Source organism: Myotis myotis, unplaced genomic scaffold (assembly GCF_014108235.1).
Source record: "Myotis myotis isolate mMyoMyo1 unplaced genomic scaffold, mMyoMyo1.p scaffold_m19_p_17, whole genome shotgun sequence".
Classification (NCBI taxonomy): domain Eukaryota; kingdom Metazoa; phylum Chordata; class Mammalia; order Chiroptera; family Vespertilionidae; genus Myotis; species Myotis myotis.
Window position 1 is genome coordinate 44703848 of NW_023416321.1, and position 17123 is coordinate 44720970.

Consider the following 17123-nt stretch of genomic DNA (forward strand, 5'->3'; position numbering starts at 1 on the left):
CCAATTTTCCCCAAAGTCTGCCTTGTTTTTTGAGGGACATGTGTCTCAAGGGGAACCCTCTGGGTGCAGGACACTTTATGTTTCTGCTGAACAGCTGCCTCTGGGTCCTGCTTTGGAATGAATTGTGTCCTTTCCCCAAAAAATTCATATGTTGAACCCTAACTGCCAGTGTGACTGTATTTGGAGATAGGGCCATCAGGAAATAATTAAGATTAAATCAGGGCATAAGGATATGGCGCTAATCCATGAGGGTTGATGGCCTTATAAGAAAAGGAAGAGCCCTAGCCTGTTTGGCTCCGTGGATAGAGCATTGGCCTGCGGACTGAAGGGTCATGGGTTCAATTCTGGTCAAGGGCACCTATCTCGGTTGTGGCTTATCCCCTGCCTTGGTCAGGGAGGTGGAGGCAACCAGTTGATGTGTCTCTCTCACATCAGTGTTTCTCTCTCTCTCTCGCTCTTCCCCTTCCACTCTCTCTAAAAATCAATGGAAAAATCTCCTTGGGCCGAAACCGGTTTGGCTCAGTGGATAGAGCGTCGGCCTGCGGACTGAAAGGTCCCAGGTTTGATTCCGGTCAAGGGCATGTACCTGGGTTGCAGGCACATCCCCGGTAGGAGATGTGCAGGAGGCAGCTGATCGATGTTTCTCTCTCATCGATGTTTCTAACTCTCTATCTCTCTCCCTTCCTCTCTGTAAAAAATCAATAAAATATATATATATAAAAAAAGAAAAATCTCCTTGGGTGACAAAAGAAATAGAAAAAGAAAGGGAGAGAGAAGAGACAGGGACCTCTCTTCCTCTCTCTGCATGTGCTCGCACGAAAGCCGTGTGGAGACGGGTTGGAGGCAGACTCCTGCCGCCCAGAACAGAGCCTTCGCCAGCACCCAGGCCCTGCTGGGACCTGGCCTTGGACTTTCAGCCTCCGGACTGTGGGAGAAGCACGTGTGCTGTGGCATTTTTTATGGCAGCCCGAGCAGACTGAGCACCTTCTTTGGAAGCGAGTGAACTGATGAAGTGAAACAGGAGACTTGGGGAGACTCCCGGCCGCTCAGGGAATGAAGGGGGTGGCCGGAGTGGGCCTCGGCTGGGGGGTGTCAGTGCCCCCGGCGCTGCAGCAGGGTCCCTGCCCTCCAAGCAGCTCCTCGTCCCCACCTGTGCTCCCACAGGCAGGCATCTCTCTCTAGTCCATTGTCCTCGTGGCCCTGGGTGTCCCTCGGGCTCAGGTTCCCGCAGGAGAGCGTGCCCAGGAGGGGCTTCCCGTCTGGGTGTTGGGTACGCGCTGCTCCCTGGCCTGACAGTCGGCTAAGGATGGACACGGCATGGCCTGCCTCCCGCTCCCTCCCCCAGGCCCCTTGCTGGAGCCGTGCACACTGGCAGCGCCTGGCCCCGCCTGAGAGCAGTGGAGGTGCTTGGGGACGGCGTCTGGACAGATGAGAGTCAGTGCCCCGCTAAGGAAGCTTTCCCGTTTGTTTCCCAAAGTCCCTCTCTGGCCTCTCATTGCCCTGAGCTTCTCTTGCATGTGCCCCTTCTCCCTTCTCCTGGTCCTTGAAACTACACATCCCTTACTTCTGGCTGTTTTCCCTCCTCTGGCCTCCTGAAGGCTTGTCTGTCTTCCTCTTCCAGTCGCACAGCCATGGCTGCCTTTCTAGGAGAGAGTGCTGCCTCAGCCGCACAGCCATGGCCTCCTTCCCAGGGAGGGTGCTGCCCAGCCCTGCCTCGTACAGCCATGGCCTCCTTCCCGGGGAGGGTCCTGCCCAGCCCTGCCTCGTACAGCCATGGCCTCCTTCCCGGGGAGGGTCCTGCCCAGCCCTGCCTCGTACAGCCATGGCCTCCTTCCCGGGGAGGGTGCTGCCCAGCCCTGCCTCGTACAGCCATCGCCTCCCCGGGGAGGGTGCTGCCCAGCCCTGCCTCGTACAGCCATGGCCTCCTTCCCGGGGAGGGTGCTGCCCAGCCCTGCCTCGTACAGCCATGGCCTCCTTCCCGGGGAGGGTGCTGCCCAGCCCTGCCTCGTACAGCCATGGCCTCCTTCCCGGGGAGGGTGCTGCCCAGCCCTGCCTCGTACAGCCATGGCCTCCTTCCCAGGGAGGGTGCTGCCCCAGCTGCACAGCGATGGCCGCCTTCTGCACAGCGATGGCCGCCTTCTGCCAGCAATGGCCGCCTTCCCAGGGAGGGTGCCGCCCAGCCTTGCCTTGCACAGCGATGGCCTCCTTCCCGGGGAGGTTGCTGCCCCAGCTGCACAGCGATGGCCGCCTTCCCGGGGAGGGTGCCGCCCAGCCTTGCCTTGCACAGCGATGGCCGCCTTCCCGGGGAGGGTGCCGCCCAGCCTTGCCTTGCACAGCGATGGCCGCCTTCCCGGGGAGGGTGCTGCCCAGCCTTGCCTTGCACAGCGATGGCCTCCTTCCCGGAGAGGGTGCCCCCCTAGCCGCTGCCTCGGTGGGGAGAAGGGAGGTTCTGCTCTCACGTTGTGAAGCCCCAGCCCTCCTTGAACAGGAATCCCTGTTTCCTCTCCCAACAGCAGGACAGGCCTTGCGTTTATTTGTAGAACAGCTGACCCTTGAGCTTCACGATCAATGTCACTTTACCCAGCAGATTACCACCTACAGACGTTTTCCAAGCTTCCCTTGATATTTTATTCTCTGTCCACAAAGGGATCCTGTGGGGGCATCTCCTAATACCTTATAATAATATACCGTCAAAATAGTTTTCTTATGTATTGCACATAAAATTCCCTGGGAAGGGAGGGGAACCTACCAGGATATTGACTGTAGGACAGAATTTAGGGGGAAGTGGAGGGGAATAAGGAAGAAAAGAAAAAGATAACTTGGGAAAATGTCTTCATTTTAATATATGTATATTAAATATAATTTGGGTTTTTTAAATATATTTTATTGATTTTTTTACAGAGAGGAAGGGAGAGAGATAAAGAGTTAGAAACATCGATGAGAGAGAAACATTGATCAGCTGCCTCCTGCACACCTCCTCCTGGGGATGTGCCCACAACCAAGGCACACGCCCCTGACCGGAATCGAACCCGGGACCCTTCAGTCCACAGGCCGACACTCTATCCACTGAGCCAAACCAGTCAGGGCATAATTTGGGTTTTTTAAACAATTGAGTCCAAATCTGTAAAGCCATAAAAATCAGTTTAGTGTTTGTGGCCACTTTACCTGTTTCCTCCAGGTAGCATGCGTCAGGCGGCAGGTGGGGCTTGCTCACACCCTGTCATGGAGGCACATTTACCTGAGATTTAAGTCATAGTCATGGCCTCTCATATTTTATTTGACAAAAAAATAGAAACCACCACAACATTTTAATATTTGCTTTAAAATGATTTGCCCAGCCCAAGCCAGTTTTGCTCAGTGGCTAGAGCATCAGCCTGCGGACCAAAGGGTCCCGGGTTCGATTCTGGTCAAGGGCACATACCTTGGTTGCAGACTCTTCCCCAGCCCAGACCCTGGTCGGGGCTCGTGCAGGAGGCAAGCAATCGACGTGTTTCTCTCACATCAGTGTTTCTTTCTCTGTCCCTCTCTCTTCCCCTCTCCCTAAAAATCAATGGAAAATACGTATCCTTGGGTGAGAATTCACAAAAGAGTAAAATAAAATAAAATGATTTGCCCACCCAGTGTGACTCGATGGTTAAGCATCAACCCAGGCACCACATGGTTACTGGTTCAATTCCCCGTCAGGGCATATGCCTGGCTTGTGGGTCCAACACCCAGTAGGGGGCGTGCAGGAGGCAGCCAATCAATGTTTCTCTATTCCTCTCCCTCTAAAAGTCAATAAAAACATTTTTTTTTTAAAGAGTAAAATGTTAAACCTGGGAGGTATTAATTGAATATAATATGTTTGTAGGACAAACCATTACAAGAAAGAATTGCCCAGGAATCTTTACTAGTCCTTATCTGTTACCTTCGATTTGTAAACATCTTGGAGGAGAGGGTTTCTTTCCTAATGTGCCCTGAATTCTTCCCTTCATGCGGAAGCTCTCCCAGGACATGTGTGTCTGTCCTTAGCCTTTCTCACCAGCTGATGACCCAAAGCCTTTTAAAGTAATTTTCCTGTGAGTGCGTTTTCTAAGTGACAAATCACCCTTTATTTTGCTCCGTTTTGCTGATAGCAAAGATAACTTTGTTTCCCTTTCCTGTATCGTGGTCTTGCACTCTTCTCTTTGTCCTGCATGTAACAAGAGAACGGGAAAATCCTGTAGAGAAAACGCCCAGTGATCAGACTCGGCTCTGAGTGAGGGTGACACCTTTCTTCTGTGCATGGCCCGTGAGCTCCGTGGCTTCGTCTGTACCCTGTCGGCCAGCACAGTGTGGAAAGGAAGCTGCTTCGTCGGTTGCCGCATTGCATCAGGGGCCTTTACCTGACAGTTTCCAGCTTCTCTAATCAATGCCTGGGCTTCCTCAGCCCGTGGAGAGCAGCTGCCTCTAGACCAGGGGTCACCAGCCGGTGGTCCGCGGACCACTGGTGGCCCGTGAGGTCCAAAAGGTTGGCAACAGCTGCTCTAGACAGTGCCACACCCCTTACCCCCCTCTCTGGGCCCCCTCTCCCCTGTGGTCCTCCCGGCTTCCTGAGACTGGGTCCTTCTCATCCTGATTACACTGCTGTTTCTCTTAAAACTGAGAAGTAGTTATGCATCTCGTTTCCCTGTTGCAAGTAGAAAATAAAGGATCGAGCGGACTACTTTTTAAGATAATGACCCACTTGACTTATTTTTCTTACTCCAGGAGCCTCTGAGTTTATAGACTCAATAGACGAGGAGCCCCCTGTGTTCCCCCCTGTGTTCTAGTATAATTGCAGCCTCCTTCAGGGCCCGCTTTTGCTAATTCGCTGACAGAGACATAGCAACCAGAAGTATCTGTGCTTCCCCACAGGGGTTTCCTCAGACGGCCAGTGTTCTCTGCACAAAGATAAGTGCTCAGGAAAGTATAAATGAGGGAGCTGCTTGTTGCCAGGAACGTTGTGTGTGCCTACCAGCGGTGTAGAACAGAAGGAGGGCCGCCCGGCCCTGGCGGAGCCTCACTCCAAACCCCGAGCACTGCAGCAGAGAAGGACCGGCTGCTTTGCTCTGAGTGGCCCACGCGGGAGAGCGGGAAGCCGTGCGCAAAAGCCCGGCTCCTGATGGTGTGCAGGCTCCAGATGAAATAGGGCAGAAGCACAAGACACCGAGGGCTAGGGGTGCCCTGACTTGTTGGACCTGGGGAGAAGTGGGGAGAAAGAGAGGAGGGGGGTGATTTGTAGAGCTGGGATCTAAAACTAAGTTTAATCAAAGTCATAAGGGCCCCGGGTCTGACCAGGGGAGATTTTTGCCTTCAGGCTTGTTTTTGCTCTCACCCACGTACCCTCTCACCGGCCTACGTGACTAGGTAAGTGGGTGTTTCCAAACGCGAATGCCACAGGACAGGCTGGGGATGTGCTTCAGAGAACGCGATGGTGACGTCATTCGGCCCGAGTGTCAGAAGACAGCAGGGACGATGGTGGCTCCCTGGGCATGTGTGCCCTGTCCCAGGGCCAGCTGACCCTCCGCGTGGCGTTCCCTGAGTAGGGTTTGCAACCAGCTGTTTTCTCATCCTTCCCAGCGTCCCCTGGGCTACGTGTCTCACACCTCTCCTCTTTCTCTCCTGTTTTCCATCAGGTGGCAGCAGACTTCCAAGTCTTCAGGGTTGTCCAGCAGCTTGCAGCCTGCGGGTGCCAAAGCTGATGCCCTCAGGGAAGAAATGGAGGAGGCTGCCAACAGAGTGGAGATTTGCAGGGTACCCCCTCTTTGTTCCTCTCTACTGGGACAGACGAGGGAGCCCTAAGGGAGTCCCTTTTTGTTCACGGGAGTTCTGTTAAAACCCTAAGGATGAGCCTCAGCTTGAACTAACTGACCCCAGCTTGCCGGCCAGCGTCTGCAAAGAGCCGGGCATGAATCCTGAGAGCTGGGGCTCTGAGGGTGACATAGACAGCTGGCAGCAGGGGTGATCATTGGTGTTCCTGTCTGGTAGGCAAAGAGAAAATGACTGTGGTGTCTGCCTAAAGCTTTTGTGAGTCGTGCGTCCCAACTCATAGTTTGTAAGCTGCACAGCACAGTTGATCATTTCCAGGGGTGGGGAACGTCCAACCCAAGGGCCTGTAAAATCATTTGGTCTGGCCCTGCCAAGGCAGTAGGGGGGAGTTAATTAAATGATCAAATATAAGAGGCTAATTTTTAAGTTGATAATTTTGTATGGCCCATGAATGATGTTACAAATATCCAAATATACAGATCTGTTAGAATATTTATTTACTTATTTATTTACTGATTTTTACATATATTTTTATTGATTTCAGAGAGGAAGGGAGAGGGAGAGAGAGATAGAAACATCAATGATGCGAGAGAATCACTGATCGGCTGCCTCCTGTACGCCCCCCACTGGGGATCGAGCCTGCAACCTGGGATGTGCCCTGACCGGGAATTGAATCATGACCTCCTGGTTCATAGGGTTGACGCTCAACCACTGAGCTATGCCGGTTGGGCCCCACCCCTCATTTAGACGACACATGAGCCTTAGGTCACTGTTGGTAAATTACCTCGGGTGCCTTTTAATATTTCCCAGTCACTTTATCAATCCCTCGCTGCTGGGAGACGCTTCCCTACCTTGCCCAGGAGGTAGTCCTGGAGGAGAAAAGTTCCCAGCTGAGAGGAATGTCTCGTGAGAAGCCCACCTCCGCACTCAGGGGCGGGGGAGACCTTCATCACACATGGTCAGATGTGTCTCGGCTGCTTCCCCCACAGACATTTCATAGGACTGACAGCAGTACCATTTGTGCATGGACATCTGCAAATGTACAGATCTGTTAGTTTGGGGATAAAGCTCATGCTTTGGAACTGTGCTGGGAACTGCTGTCTTTATCACAGTTTTACGGGAAAGTAGCCCCTCTGCATGCAGATGCCCCTGTTCTGTGCAGCTCTGTCTAGTCCAGTGGTTCTCAACCTTCTGGCCCTTTAAATACAGTTCCTCATGTTGTGACCCAACCATAAAATTATTTTCGTTGCTTCTTCATAACTGTAATGTTACTGTTATGAATCGTAATGTAAATATCTGATATGCAGGATGGTCTTAGGCGACCCCTGTGAAAGGGTTGTTCGAATGCCAAAGGGGTTGCAACCCACAGGTGGAGAACCGCTGGTCTAGTCTGTTAGCTTGTTCACCAGCTTCTCCTTTATGATCACCCCGTGCAGCTGACTTTGACCTTGCCTTCAGGTGACACTCAGAGTCAGGTGGAACTTCTCTCTGGAATTAGAAACATTGAAAAATGTTTAAAGAATTAATGATCTCTCCCAGCCCATGTGGCTCAGTGATTGAGCGTCAACCTATGAACCAGGAGGTCATAGTTCAATTCCGGTCAGGGCACATGCCCGGGTTGCAGGCTCAATCCCCAGTAGGGGATCGGGAAGGCAGCTGATCAATGACTCTCTCTCTCATCATTGATGTTTCTGTCTCTCTCTCCCTCTCCCTTCTCTGAAATCAATAAAAATATATTAAAAAAAAAAGAATTAATGATCTCAGCCTGCAGTACTGTACAACCAAGTGAAGTAAGTCCAATACTTCAGAGGTTTTGGCAGACATACAGTGACATGCATTCACCACGGTGGTGTCACACAGAACAGGTTCACTGCCCTACAAGTCCTCTGTGCCTGATCACCCCCACCCTCTCCCCGACCCTGGCAAGCACTGGTCTGTTCATGGTCTCCACTGGTTTGCGTTTTCCAGAATGTCGTGTAGCTGAATCATGGTCAGGGGCCTTCTCAGGCTGGCTTCTTTCACTTCCTGTCTCTCCACTTAATGTCTTTCACTTAATGTCTCCATGTCTTTTCATGGCTTAATTGCGCATTGCTTTTTAGTGCTGAATAATATTCCATTTTCTGTATATACCACAGTTTATTTATCTTCTTACCTACTAAAGGAGATCTTGGTTGCCTACCGGTTTTGGCAATTACAAATAAAGCTGCTGTGAACATCTGTGTGCAGGTATTTGTACATTTTCAATTCATTTGGGGTAAAAACCAAGAAGCCTAATTTCTGGATCTTGTGGTAAGAGTATCTTTCATTTTGTAAGAAACTTCCAAACTGAGTCCCAAAGTGGTCCTACCATTTCATAGTCCAGTAACAAATGAGAGTTGCTTTGTTCCGCATCCTTGACAACAGGTGGTGGTGTCAGTGTTTTGAAGTTCAGCGATTCTAATAGTGCTATCTCATTGTTATTTTAATTTGCAATTAAAATCCCAATATCACTTTGGGATTTACCCTGCTAGCTTTCCGTATGGACTTCTAATTTCATTTCATTGTGGTCAGAGAGCAGGCATTATATGATTTCTATTTTTTTAAACTTGGTAAGGTGTATTTTATAGCCCAGAATGTGGTCTCTCTGGGTGAATGTTCCCTGTGAGTTTGAAAAGAATGTGTGTGCTGCTGCTGTTGGATGGAGCAGTCTATAGATATCAGTTATACCTGCTCGATGGATTATGCTGTTAAGTTCAACCATGTCCACACTGATTTCATGCCTTCTGGTGTGTCTGTTTCTTATATAAGGGTAATAAGTCCACTATAAGAATGGACTCCTATTTCCTCTTGCAGTTGTATCATTTTTGCATTACATAGTTCGATGCTCTGTGGTTAGGTACATCATTAAGGGTTGTTATGTTTTCTTGTAGAATCAGCCCTTTATCATTATGCATGATTCCTCTTTATCCTGATACTTTCCTTGCTCTGAATTCTGCTCTGTGGGAAATGAATATAACTAAGCCGGCTTCTTCTGATTAGTATCAGCATGGTGTATCTTTCTCTATCCCTTTACTTTTAATTTATATATTGATACTTAATATATAGATGGTGATATGTATCTTTATATTTAACCTGAGTTTCTTATAGACAACATACTCGGTCTCTTTTTAATCTATTGTGACCATTTCTGTCTTTCTATTGGTGTATTTATTCAGTCCATTGATATCTAGGAGATTATTGATATAATTGGATTGATACCTGTCATATTTGTTATTTTTCTAGTGTTGCCTTTGTACTTTGCTACTATTTTTGTCCTCTACTTTTTTTCTGCCTTTCGAAGTTTTAATTGAGCATTTTTTTATGGTTCCAGTTTTTCTCCTTTTTTAGCATATCAATTACATTTCTTTTTCTTTTCTTACGTTTTTAGTGGTTGCCCTGGAGTTTGCAATATGCATTTACAAATAATCCAAGTCCACTTTTGAGTAACACTTTTCTGCCTCACATGTAATGCAGGTACTTTTTAGTAACAAATTATTTCTAATTCCATCCATTTCACTTATACATAAGCATACATAGCATAGATATGTATGTATGTTTACACACACGTACATACATAGTGTTGCTATTATTTTGAACAAACATATCTGTTAGATCAATTAAGAATAAGTTTATTTTATCTTCACATATTCCTTCTCTGATTCTCTTCCTTTCTTTATGTAGAGCTACATTTCTGACCAATATAATTTTCCTTCCACTGAAGAAATTTTTTTAACATTTCTTGCAAGGCAGGTCTACTGGCAACAAATTCTCTCAATTTCCATTTGTCTGAGAAAGCCTTTAGTTCTTTACTTTTGAAGACTGATTTGACAGGGTGCAAAATTCGAGGTTGGTGGGGATTCTTGTTTGTGTTTTTATCTTAACACTTTAAGTATTCCACTTCTCTCTCTTCTTGCTTATATGGTTTCTGAGGAGAAGTCAGATGTAATTCTTATCCTTGCCCCTCTGTGAGTGATATGTTTCTCCTCTGTGGTCCTTTCAAAAATATTTTTTAATATTTTTTCTGAATATGATATGCCTATATGCACCTTTTTTGGGGGTGGGGGGGGGGTGGGGAGGTATTTATCCTGTTTGGTGTTTTTTTTATCTCTGAGCTTCCTGGACCTGTGGTTTAGTATCTGACATCCACTTGGGGAAATTCTCACTCGTTATTTCTTCAAATGTTGCTTCTGTTCCTTTCTTTCCTCTCTTCCTTCTAGTATTTCAACCAAGCATATGTTACACATTCGGAAGTTGCCCCACAGTTCTCAGGTATTCTGTTCCCTTGGTTCCTGTCTTCTTTCTCTGCTTTCCAGTTTTGAAGTTTTGTAGTCATATCCTCTAGCTCTGAGGTCCTATCCTCAGTCATATCCAATTTGCAGACAAGCCCATCAAAGGCTTGGTTTACTTATGTGACAGCATTTCTTTTCTTTTTTAATGTATAGTATCCATCCATATGTTCTTGCATGTTGTCGACTTTTTCCATTAAAATCCTTAGCATATTAATCATAGTTTAAAAACAGGTTCCTAGCCTGATAATGTCGACATTTTTGCCATATCCAACCCAGGCTGTGATGCTTGTTTCATTTCTTCAATCTGCGTTTTTGCAGTTTAGTATGAAAAAGGTGGGTGTGGCGTAGTGGGTAAAGGCAGCTGTGGTAGCTGGGCCTTGAGTGACGCGGTGGGGAGGGTGTGGGGAGGGGAGGGCTCTGCTGTCCTAGGAGTAGGTCTGTCTCTGAGGGAGGCCTGTGCTCTGGGCTGTGAACTTCACCAGTGCTTCTCGGTTGTTGTTGTTGTTGTTGTTGTTTGTTAGTTTTTGTTTTAGATTTAGGAGGAACAGGCTGGCTAGGGATTGGGTATTTCTCCTTCCCAGTGTCTCAAGGCTAGACCCTCATAGAACTGAGTATTTCCCTTCCCCCAGGTCAGGACGGCTCTGATAACCCCCCTGTAGGGCCCTCGCTGGTTTCTCAGTGGGTTTGGCTCAGTGGATAGAGTATCAGCCCGCGGACTGAAGGGTCATGGGTTCAATTCTGGTAAGGGTATGTACTTCAGATGCAGGAGGCAACCCATCAATGTGTCTCTTTCACATTGATGTTTCTCTCCCGCTCCCTTCCACGCTCTCTAAAAAATCAATGGAAAAAGATCCTCGGGTGAGGATTCACAAAAAACAAAAAACCTAGGTTAGGCTCAGATGAAAGACTTTCTCCTGAGGGTAGGCCTTGCTAAGAGGAATATAATGCTCAAGTGCTCAAAGCCGTTCCTTTCCCCTCCCCCTTGTTGAAACCGGAGAGGGTTTCTCTGATGTTCACTGCGAGGACTCTGTGTTGTGAGTCTTACCGCAGTGACTGGGTGTCCCCAGGGTTTAACCATCAGACATGTGCACACGGGGCCTCAGCGATGGTCAGCGTTCTGGTTCCGTTCTGGTTCCGCTCAGTGTGTGATTCTCTTACTCACCTGCTTTCTCCACGTTGGGGGCAGTGGTTTGCCGTGTGACCTCACTTCTCTGATGGAGCAGAAAAGCTGTTGATTTTTCAGTTTGTTCAGCGTTTTACACGTTGCTGGTGGTGACTCCTGATCTTGCGAGCCAGACTGGAAACCAGAAGTCAGTTATAAAGATCAAGGTTATACTCTCTGCCAAGAAAAAGTACTTAAGAGAGAAGTATATAAATATCTTGGGGATTGTGTTAACAACAGGAATATTCAAAATCCTACAATAATATCATGAATGTAGGATAATTATAAAATAGGACTGAGCAAATCAAAGTCTATAAAATTGAGAGATGTTCCTAGATGAGAAAAGTCAATGTTATCAAAATTTTAATTCCCCCAGAACTGTGTAAGGTGATATAATTGTAATAAATGCTTCAGAGGGTAATAAAGGGTTTCTAAAGTTAATGTGGGAGAATTATTGGAGCTTTGAATTTCTGTCTCTTACAATGTATTGTGAAGTTACATAATTAAAATGTAGGTACTATTTTTAAAAAAATATATAGAAAGGGGGTTTGGGGGGAGAGGGGAGACATCCCAGTCAGAAGAAAATCCAAGCGAGTGAGAAGGATTATCTGTGACATTTCAAATTCATGGGGACAGTCTGTTCTGTTTGTCAACAGTATTGAGACCTTTGGTTAGCTCTTTAAAAAATCCTGTATCTGATATAAGTACTAAAGTAAGTTCCAATGCATTAAAGAGGTAAATGTTATATTCTCCACTGAACATATGTGTGGATATTTATACTGTTGTTGAGGTGCCCTAAGCAAATTAGCAAAGGAGGAAATCAGAGAGAAAAATGTAATAAACACTACCACATGGAAGAGCCATGAAAAGTATAGGACCGAAAAAAAAGTTGCAAATAGTGTCAAAAGATAAATGGAAAATTGGGGAAAATATTAGCAGCATTTCATTAAGCCCTTGGTCTCATCCATCTAAAGAATTCTCACAACTCTTATAAATAAAGTCTCCTGCAGAAACATGGGCACTTAATGTCAACAAGGAATTGACACAAATAGGTAATACACTTAGAAGAAAGTTAACCTCTTAAAAAAGCAAACTACAAATTAGGAACATGTTTAAATTTTATCTATAAATTTGATTGTGTTTAAACAGAATTAAGCAATTACGGTAAAAACAAATATTTATGGATTAATTCTTATAGTAAAAAATGTTTTTTCTGATGGTTGACAATATACTATATCAAAAGCCCTAATGTCCCAACTCGTTGTCATCTTTCTAATATTTTTAAATTTAACTATAAGGAATTATATAATCAAAATTAATCTTAACTGCAGAATTTATCCTAAGGAAATAATCAAGAGATGGATGCAAATCTGTATAAACAAATACTTATTCAAATGTCATTATAATGGGAAAAACTAAAAACACAATATCCAACAATAGAAACCTAGTCCGTCCATTTATTAAGTATAAAACATGCTTATCTAGGAGTAAATGAGCTACAAAGCATCCTGGCCTCTTTTTTGTAAGCCAAGTGATTATACCAACATGCGCCAATTAACATAAGTGCTGACTAAGCACATCACAGCTTATGGCCATTATCTCTGCTGTTGGGGTTACAGGTGGGTGGGGTTAATTACTTAGTATTTTTCCAAGTGTCAATTAATGAAAAAATCAGCAAACAAATGATTTTTAAACACATTTAAATCTGGTGATTATTGATGGAAGTTGTTTTCTTTATAGAAAATTCACTGATGGTTTAGGTGCATGGACACTCTATTTGCAGCGTCACTGTCTTTCTGCGGAGTGGCTCATTGGGAGGCCATGTTGCTCACTTAATAAGGCCGTTGTCTGACTGTGCCTTCGGAACTCCTGTCTGTCTCCGAGGGCACACGCGGGTGGTCGGCTTCTCTAAACTCTGCTGGTGAAGATGCAGTTGCCCTGGCCTTGGTCCTTCCTGGGGTCTCTTCCTCTGTCTGCAGAGCCATGCATCACCTAGTCCTTGTTTTTCCCTGACTTGGCGTAGCTCCCTCACGCCTGCCAGGCTGGGGATGGGTGTCTGCTGGACCTGCCGGTGTGGGGAGGCTGATTCCCCGCAAATCTGCTTTCTCCTGACCCTTTGGCAGACTGGGCAGCCCTACGAAGGCATTCGCTATGGGGATGCTCTGGCGAAAGGGAGCTGAGGGGGGTCTTAGGGGCCAAGCTGTTCTTCGGGAAAGCTTCCCTTGCTGAGCCTCCGTTTCTTCATTTGTTCTCACAGCAAATAGTATTGAGCCCCTACTGTCAGAAGCACGTTTGAGACCGAGAAGGACAGACAGATAGGATCCTCGGTAGCTGCTCCTCTGAATCTGGAAATTCCGCACGTACCTGAGAAGAGCATTCCATGTGGCACGGAGAATCCCATGTGATGTGCCTGGCACCTAGACGGTTCCCAGTGCATGTTAACTCATTGGTCCCCTTTCTTCATGGTCTGAAACTGGCCCAGGACAGCTTGGCCTCCTCTGTGCTCCAAGCTCAGAGAACACACTTCCCCTTTAGCTCGGTGCCTTGGTCCTGTGTCTCGTGGACAAGAGCCCTCTGAGGACATGGCCGCAATGCTTGCCTGGAAAAGGACACAGGAGACCGGGAAAGGACACAGATGGCTCCGCACTTCCTAGCCGTCTCGCTAGGAATGGGCTTAACTGGCAGGTGGGGGGCGGGGTGGGGGTTGGGATAGAACAGGAGGTTCCATGAAACAGGCTCTCCCTGCAGCGTGGAGCTGCCGGCTTTAACTCACTCAGTATCTGGGTCAGCTTCTTGTGCTGGCCTCATGTTCACCTCCAAGGGAATGTTCTAGAGTCTAGACTCTTCTCTCCTCCACTTAGTATTTCTTCTCAAGATCTACCTGAAGCAACCAAACAGGGAAGAGCTTGAGAGATCATGTGACTTGCGTAATGGTGCTCAGAGACGTGGTTAGTGATGAGACTCCGTCCTGCTCGGGTGTGCTTGCTTGCTTGTCCCTCCTGTGATGTTTCTGCAGAACTGAAAATGGTTCTCTGAGGAGAACACATTGCAGGTCAGACACAGTGTCAGGCCATTGCCCCATCGTGTGGAGCACTGGATCGCGCAGGACAGTTAGCACTGGATTTGCATGTGAGTCGGCTGAGTCAGGTTCTGGTATGTTCTGAATCAGCAATCCTTCCCCTGCCCACCTGTCTTATCCAACTTCTTCCCAGTTGATGTGCTGCTGTCTCTTTCTCATATGCTGCTTATCAACCAATCAGTATTGAGAATGAAGGACAGCAAAGCAGTAAAATAATCAGAGACTAAATGAGAGAAGGAAGAGAGGACAAGCACAGTTTGTACTCAACAGCTGCTTCCTAGAGGTGGTGTAAGCTGCAGAGGAGTGGGAGTAACTTGCACATCACCCCCACACCAGCTTCCCTAACTCCCGACAAGGACCCTGTGTTGAAATCCTTTGGGAACCCCTGGCACAGGTGTTCTGTTCACACTTGCCATTCCCTGGGCCGAGGTCAGGCAGCATGGAAATGTCCAGGGCAGAGTTTGTGACATGTCAGGTTTTATTGAAAACTAGAGGCCCGGGGCACGAAATCATGCTTGGGTGGGGTCTGGCCGGCCTGCCCCGATAGGGCTAATTGGGCTGGGCTGGCCGGGGTGACAGGCCGCAGGCAGTTGGCCCTGGTTGAACTCCCAGTTGAGAGGACAATTTGCATATTAGCCTTTAATTATATAGGATATTATATAGGATGAGATTGAACCTCAGAGGGAAGGCAGGGATGAGAGTGGGTGGGAAGAGATCAACCAAAGAGCTTATATGCATATATACATAACCTATGGACACAGACAATAGGGTGGTGAGGGCCTGGGGAGGGGGGTGGGGGTGAGCTAGAAGGGGTCATTGGGGGAATAAGGGACATACATAATACTTCCAAAAATAAAGATTTTTTTTTAATATTATAAAAAGAAAAGATGAGATTGAACAATGTGAAGGCTTGTTCTTGTCTGAGGTCTGGACCCATGCATTAGCCACTCTATCATTTCACCTTGGTTGTGCATTTTACCTCCACAGGACCAGCTGTCAGCTGACATGTACAGTTTTGTGGCCAAAGAAATTGACTATGCAAACTACTTCCAAACGGTAAGGGTCCATGAAGGTGAGACAGCTTACAGTCCGTTTGCAAGAGTCCTGGTGCGGACAGGAAGGAGTGTGGGTGTGAGACTGAGGCCCCGTGGCTGAGCATGTGACCGAAAAGAGCGGGATGTGACTGTTCTACCTGTGAAAAAACCCTGTCTTCTCTTCCTTCTTGTATGGATTTCCCCCCCTCTCCCTAGGAAACCCTAAAAATAATCTCATTCATGAAGGTCATTGCAACTCAGAGGCCTATGGCAGTGGTTCCCAGGCCGGGGTGGTTTTGCTGCCGCCTCCAGGAGACATTTGGCAATGGCTGGGGACATTTTTAGCTGCCACCTTTGGGGGAGGTGCTATTGGCATCTAGTGGGTAGAGGTCGGGGATGCTGCTAAGCATCCTGCAATGCACAGAACAGCCCGCACACAAAGAATTTTCCAGATGGAAGTAGGGCCAAGGCTGAAAACCCTGGTGTATCATAAACAAGGACCTGGGAAGATGGTAACCCCGCCCCCCAGCACAGATTGGTTTTAACCTGGATTTTTGCCAGGATGATGACAGGTGGGTAAACGATGATTGGTGTGACCTGTTTGCCTTCTTCTGGTTGAGGAAAGCAGATTTAAAGAGAGAGAAACAGGAACTGAGTTGAGAAAAAGTATAAATTAAAAATAGGGAAGTGATGGGATGATAAGGAAGATAAAGAGAAGGAACGGGTTAGGGGGGCAATCCTGAGAGGTTGAGGGTGTTTCGCTAAGTGTGCGAATGGCTGTGGGCTGTCGGCCATCTTCCAGCACTTCCATCAGTGGACAGAGGTCCAGAGGCGTTTCCTCTGCCCTGAAAAAGCAGATATGCGCTCCTTCCAACCTAGAAAGTTATTTTGAAGGAGTAATGTACTTTCAAGTATACTCCATTGCTTTTGTTGGTGAAGGTAATATTCAACTTCAGGGTTGTTAAAACTAATGAAATGTTGACATTGCAAGCATTATTAGGCTGCCTAATTGTCATTTGTATGCCATTTATTTCAATATTCTGATTTTTTAAAAATTCACTTTATTTTCAGTTGGAAACAATAGTATCTACCTTCCACACTAAGCGTTTAAATCGTGAATCAGTCTCCTTCCCTCATAGATGCCCCGTTTTTGAGGGGGAAGGGGGAGTCCAGAAGACAAATGAAGTAACTATTGCTCACAGGCTTTCCTCGGCTCTTAGCCACAGTTCAGCAGCTGTTTTAGCAGTGGGATGGCCAACATAGCTGGGAGGGACTGTTCCGGGAGCCATATCATTACAACCAAAGCAATTTTACCTCCCTGGGGGCTTGCAGAGGATTGTGGGTCAAGACACAAGTTTCTGATCAGTTATATCTTTGCAAAAAAGAAGATGTGTGTGTGTGTGTGTGTGCAAGCGCACGCGTGCACACATTGGTTAATGGCCTTTAGCTCTAATAGGCAAATGGATTTCTCAGTGTGGTTTTCATTTATATCCTCCTATCATCTTACCTCTCTGTGTTGCCTTTTGCTTTGGGGGGCGCTTGGTATGGTAAGATGGCAGGAAAGGCGAGCTCTCTAGGTTGGGCTCCAGCTCTGGGGTCCCCCTCACCCGATGGTTCTCCCACCTCCCACATTCCCACTGTGGCTGTTGCTACAGAGACTAAGGGGAAGTGTGCCCATGGTTTTGGGTGATTGAGGAAGGAGTAGGGGCTCCACCCCCTTCCCTGTGAGTAACCAGCACCTTCAGGCAGAGATCCCCAAGGGCACAGCAGCC

General features: G+C 47.3%; 1 protein-coding gene across 5 annotated transcripts in view; it reads left to right on the forward strand.

The window, feature by feature from the left end:
• The window catches only part of ARHGAP44 (Rho GTPase activating protein 44), a 189975-nt gene that overhangs the window by 122756 nt on the left and 50096 nt on the right, over positions 1-17123 (forward strand). For all 5 annotated transcript variants that reach the window (XM_036341687.1, XM_036341688.1, XM_036341692.1 and 2 more), the window contains exons 7-8: positions 5637-5754; positions 15305-15373. In XM_036341687.1, coding sequence (XP_036197580.1) covers positions 5637-5754; positions 15305-15373 — 187 coding nt within the window. The remainder of the gene's footprint in view (positions 1-5636; positions 5755-15304; positions 15374-17123) is intronic.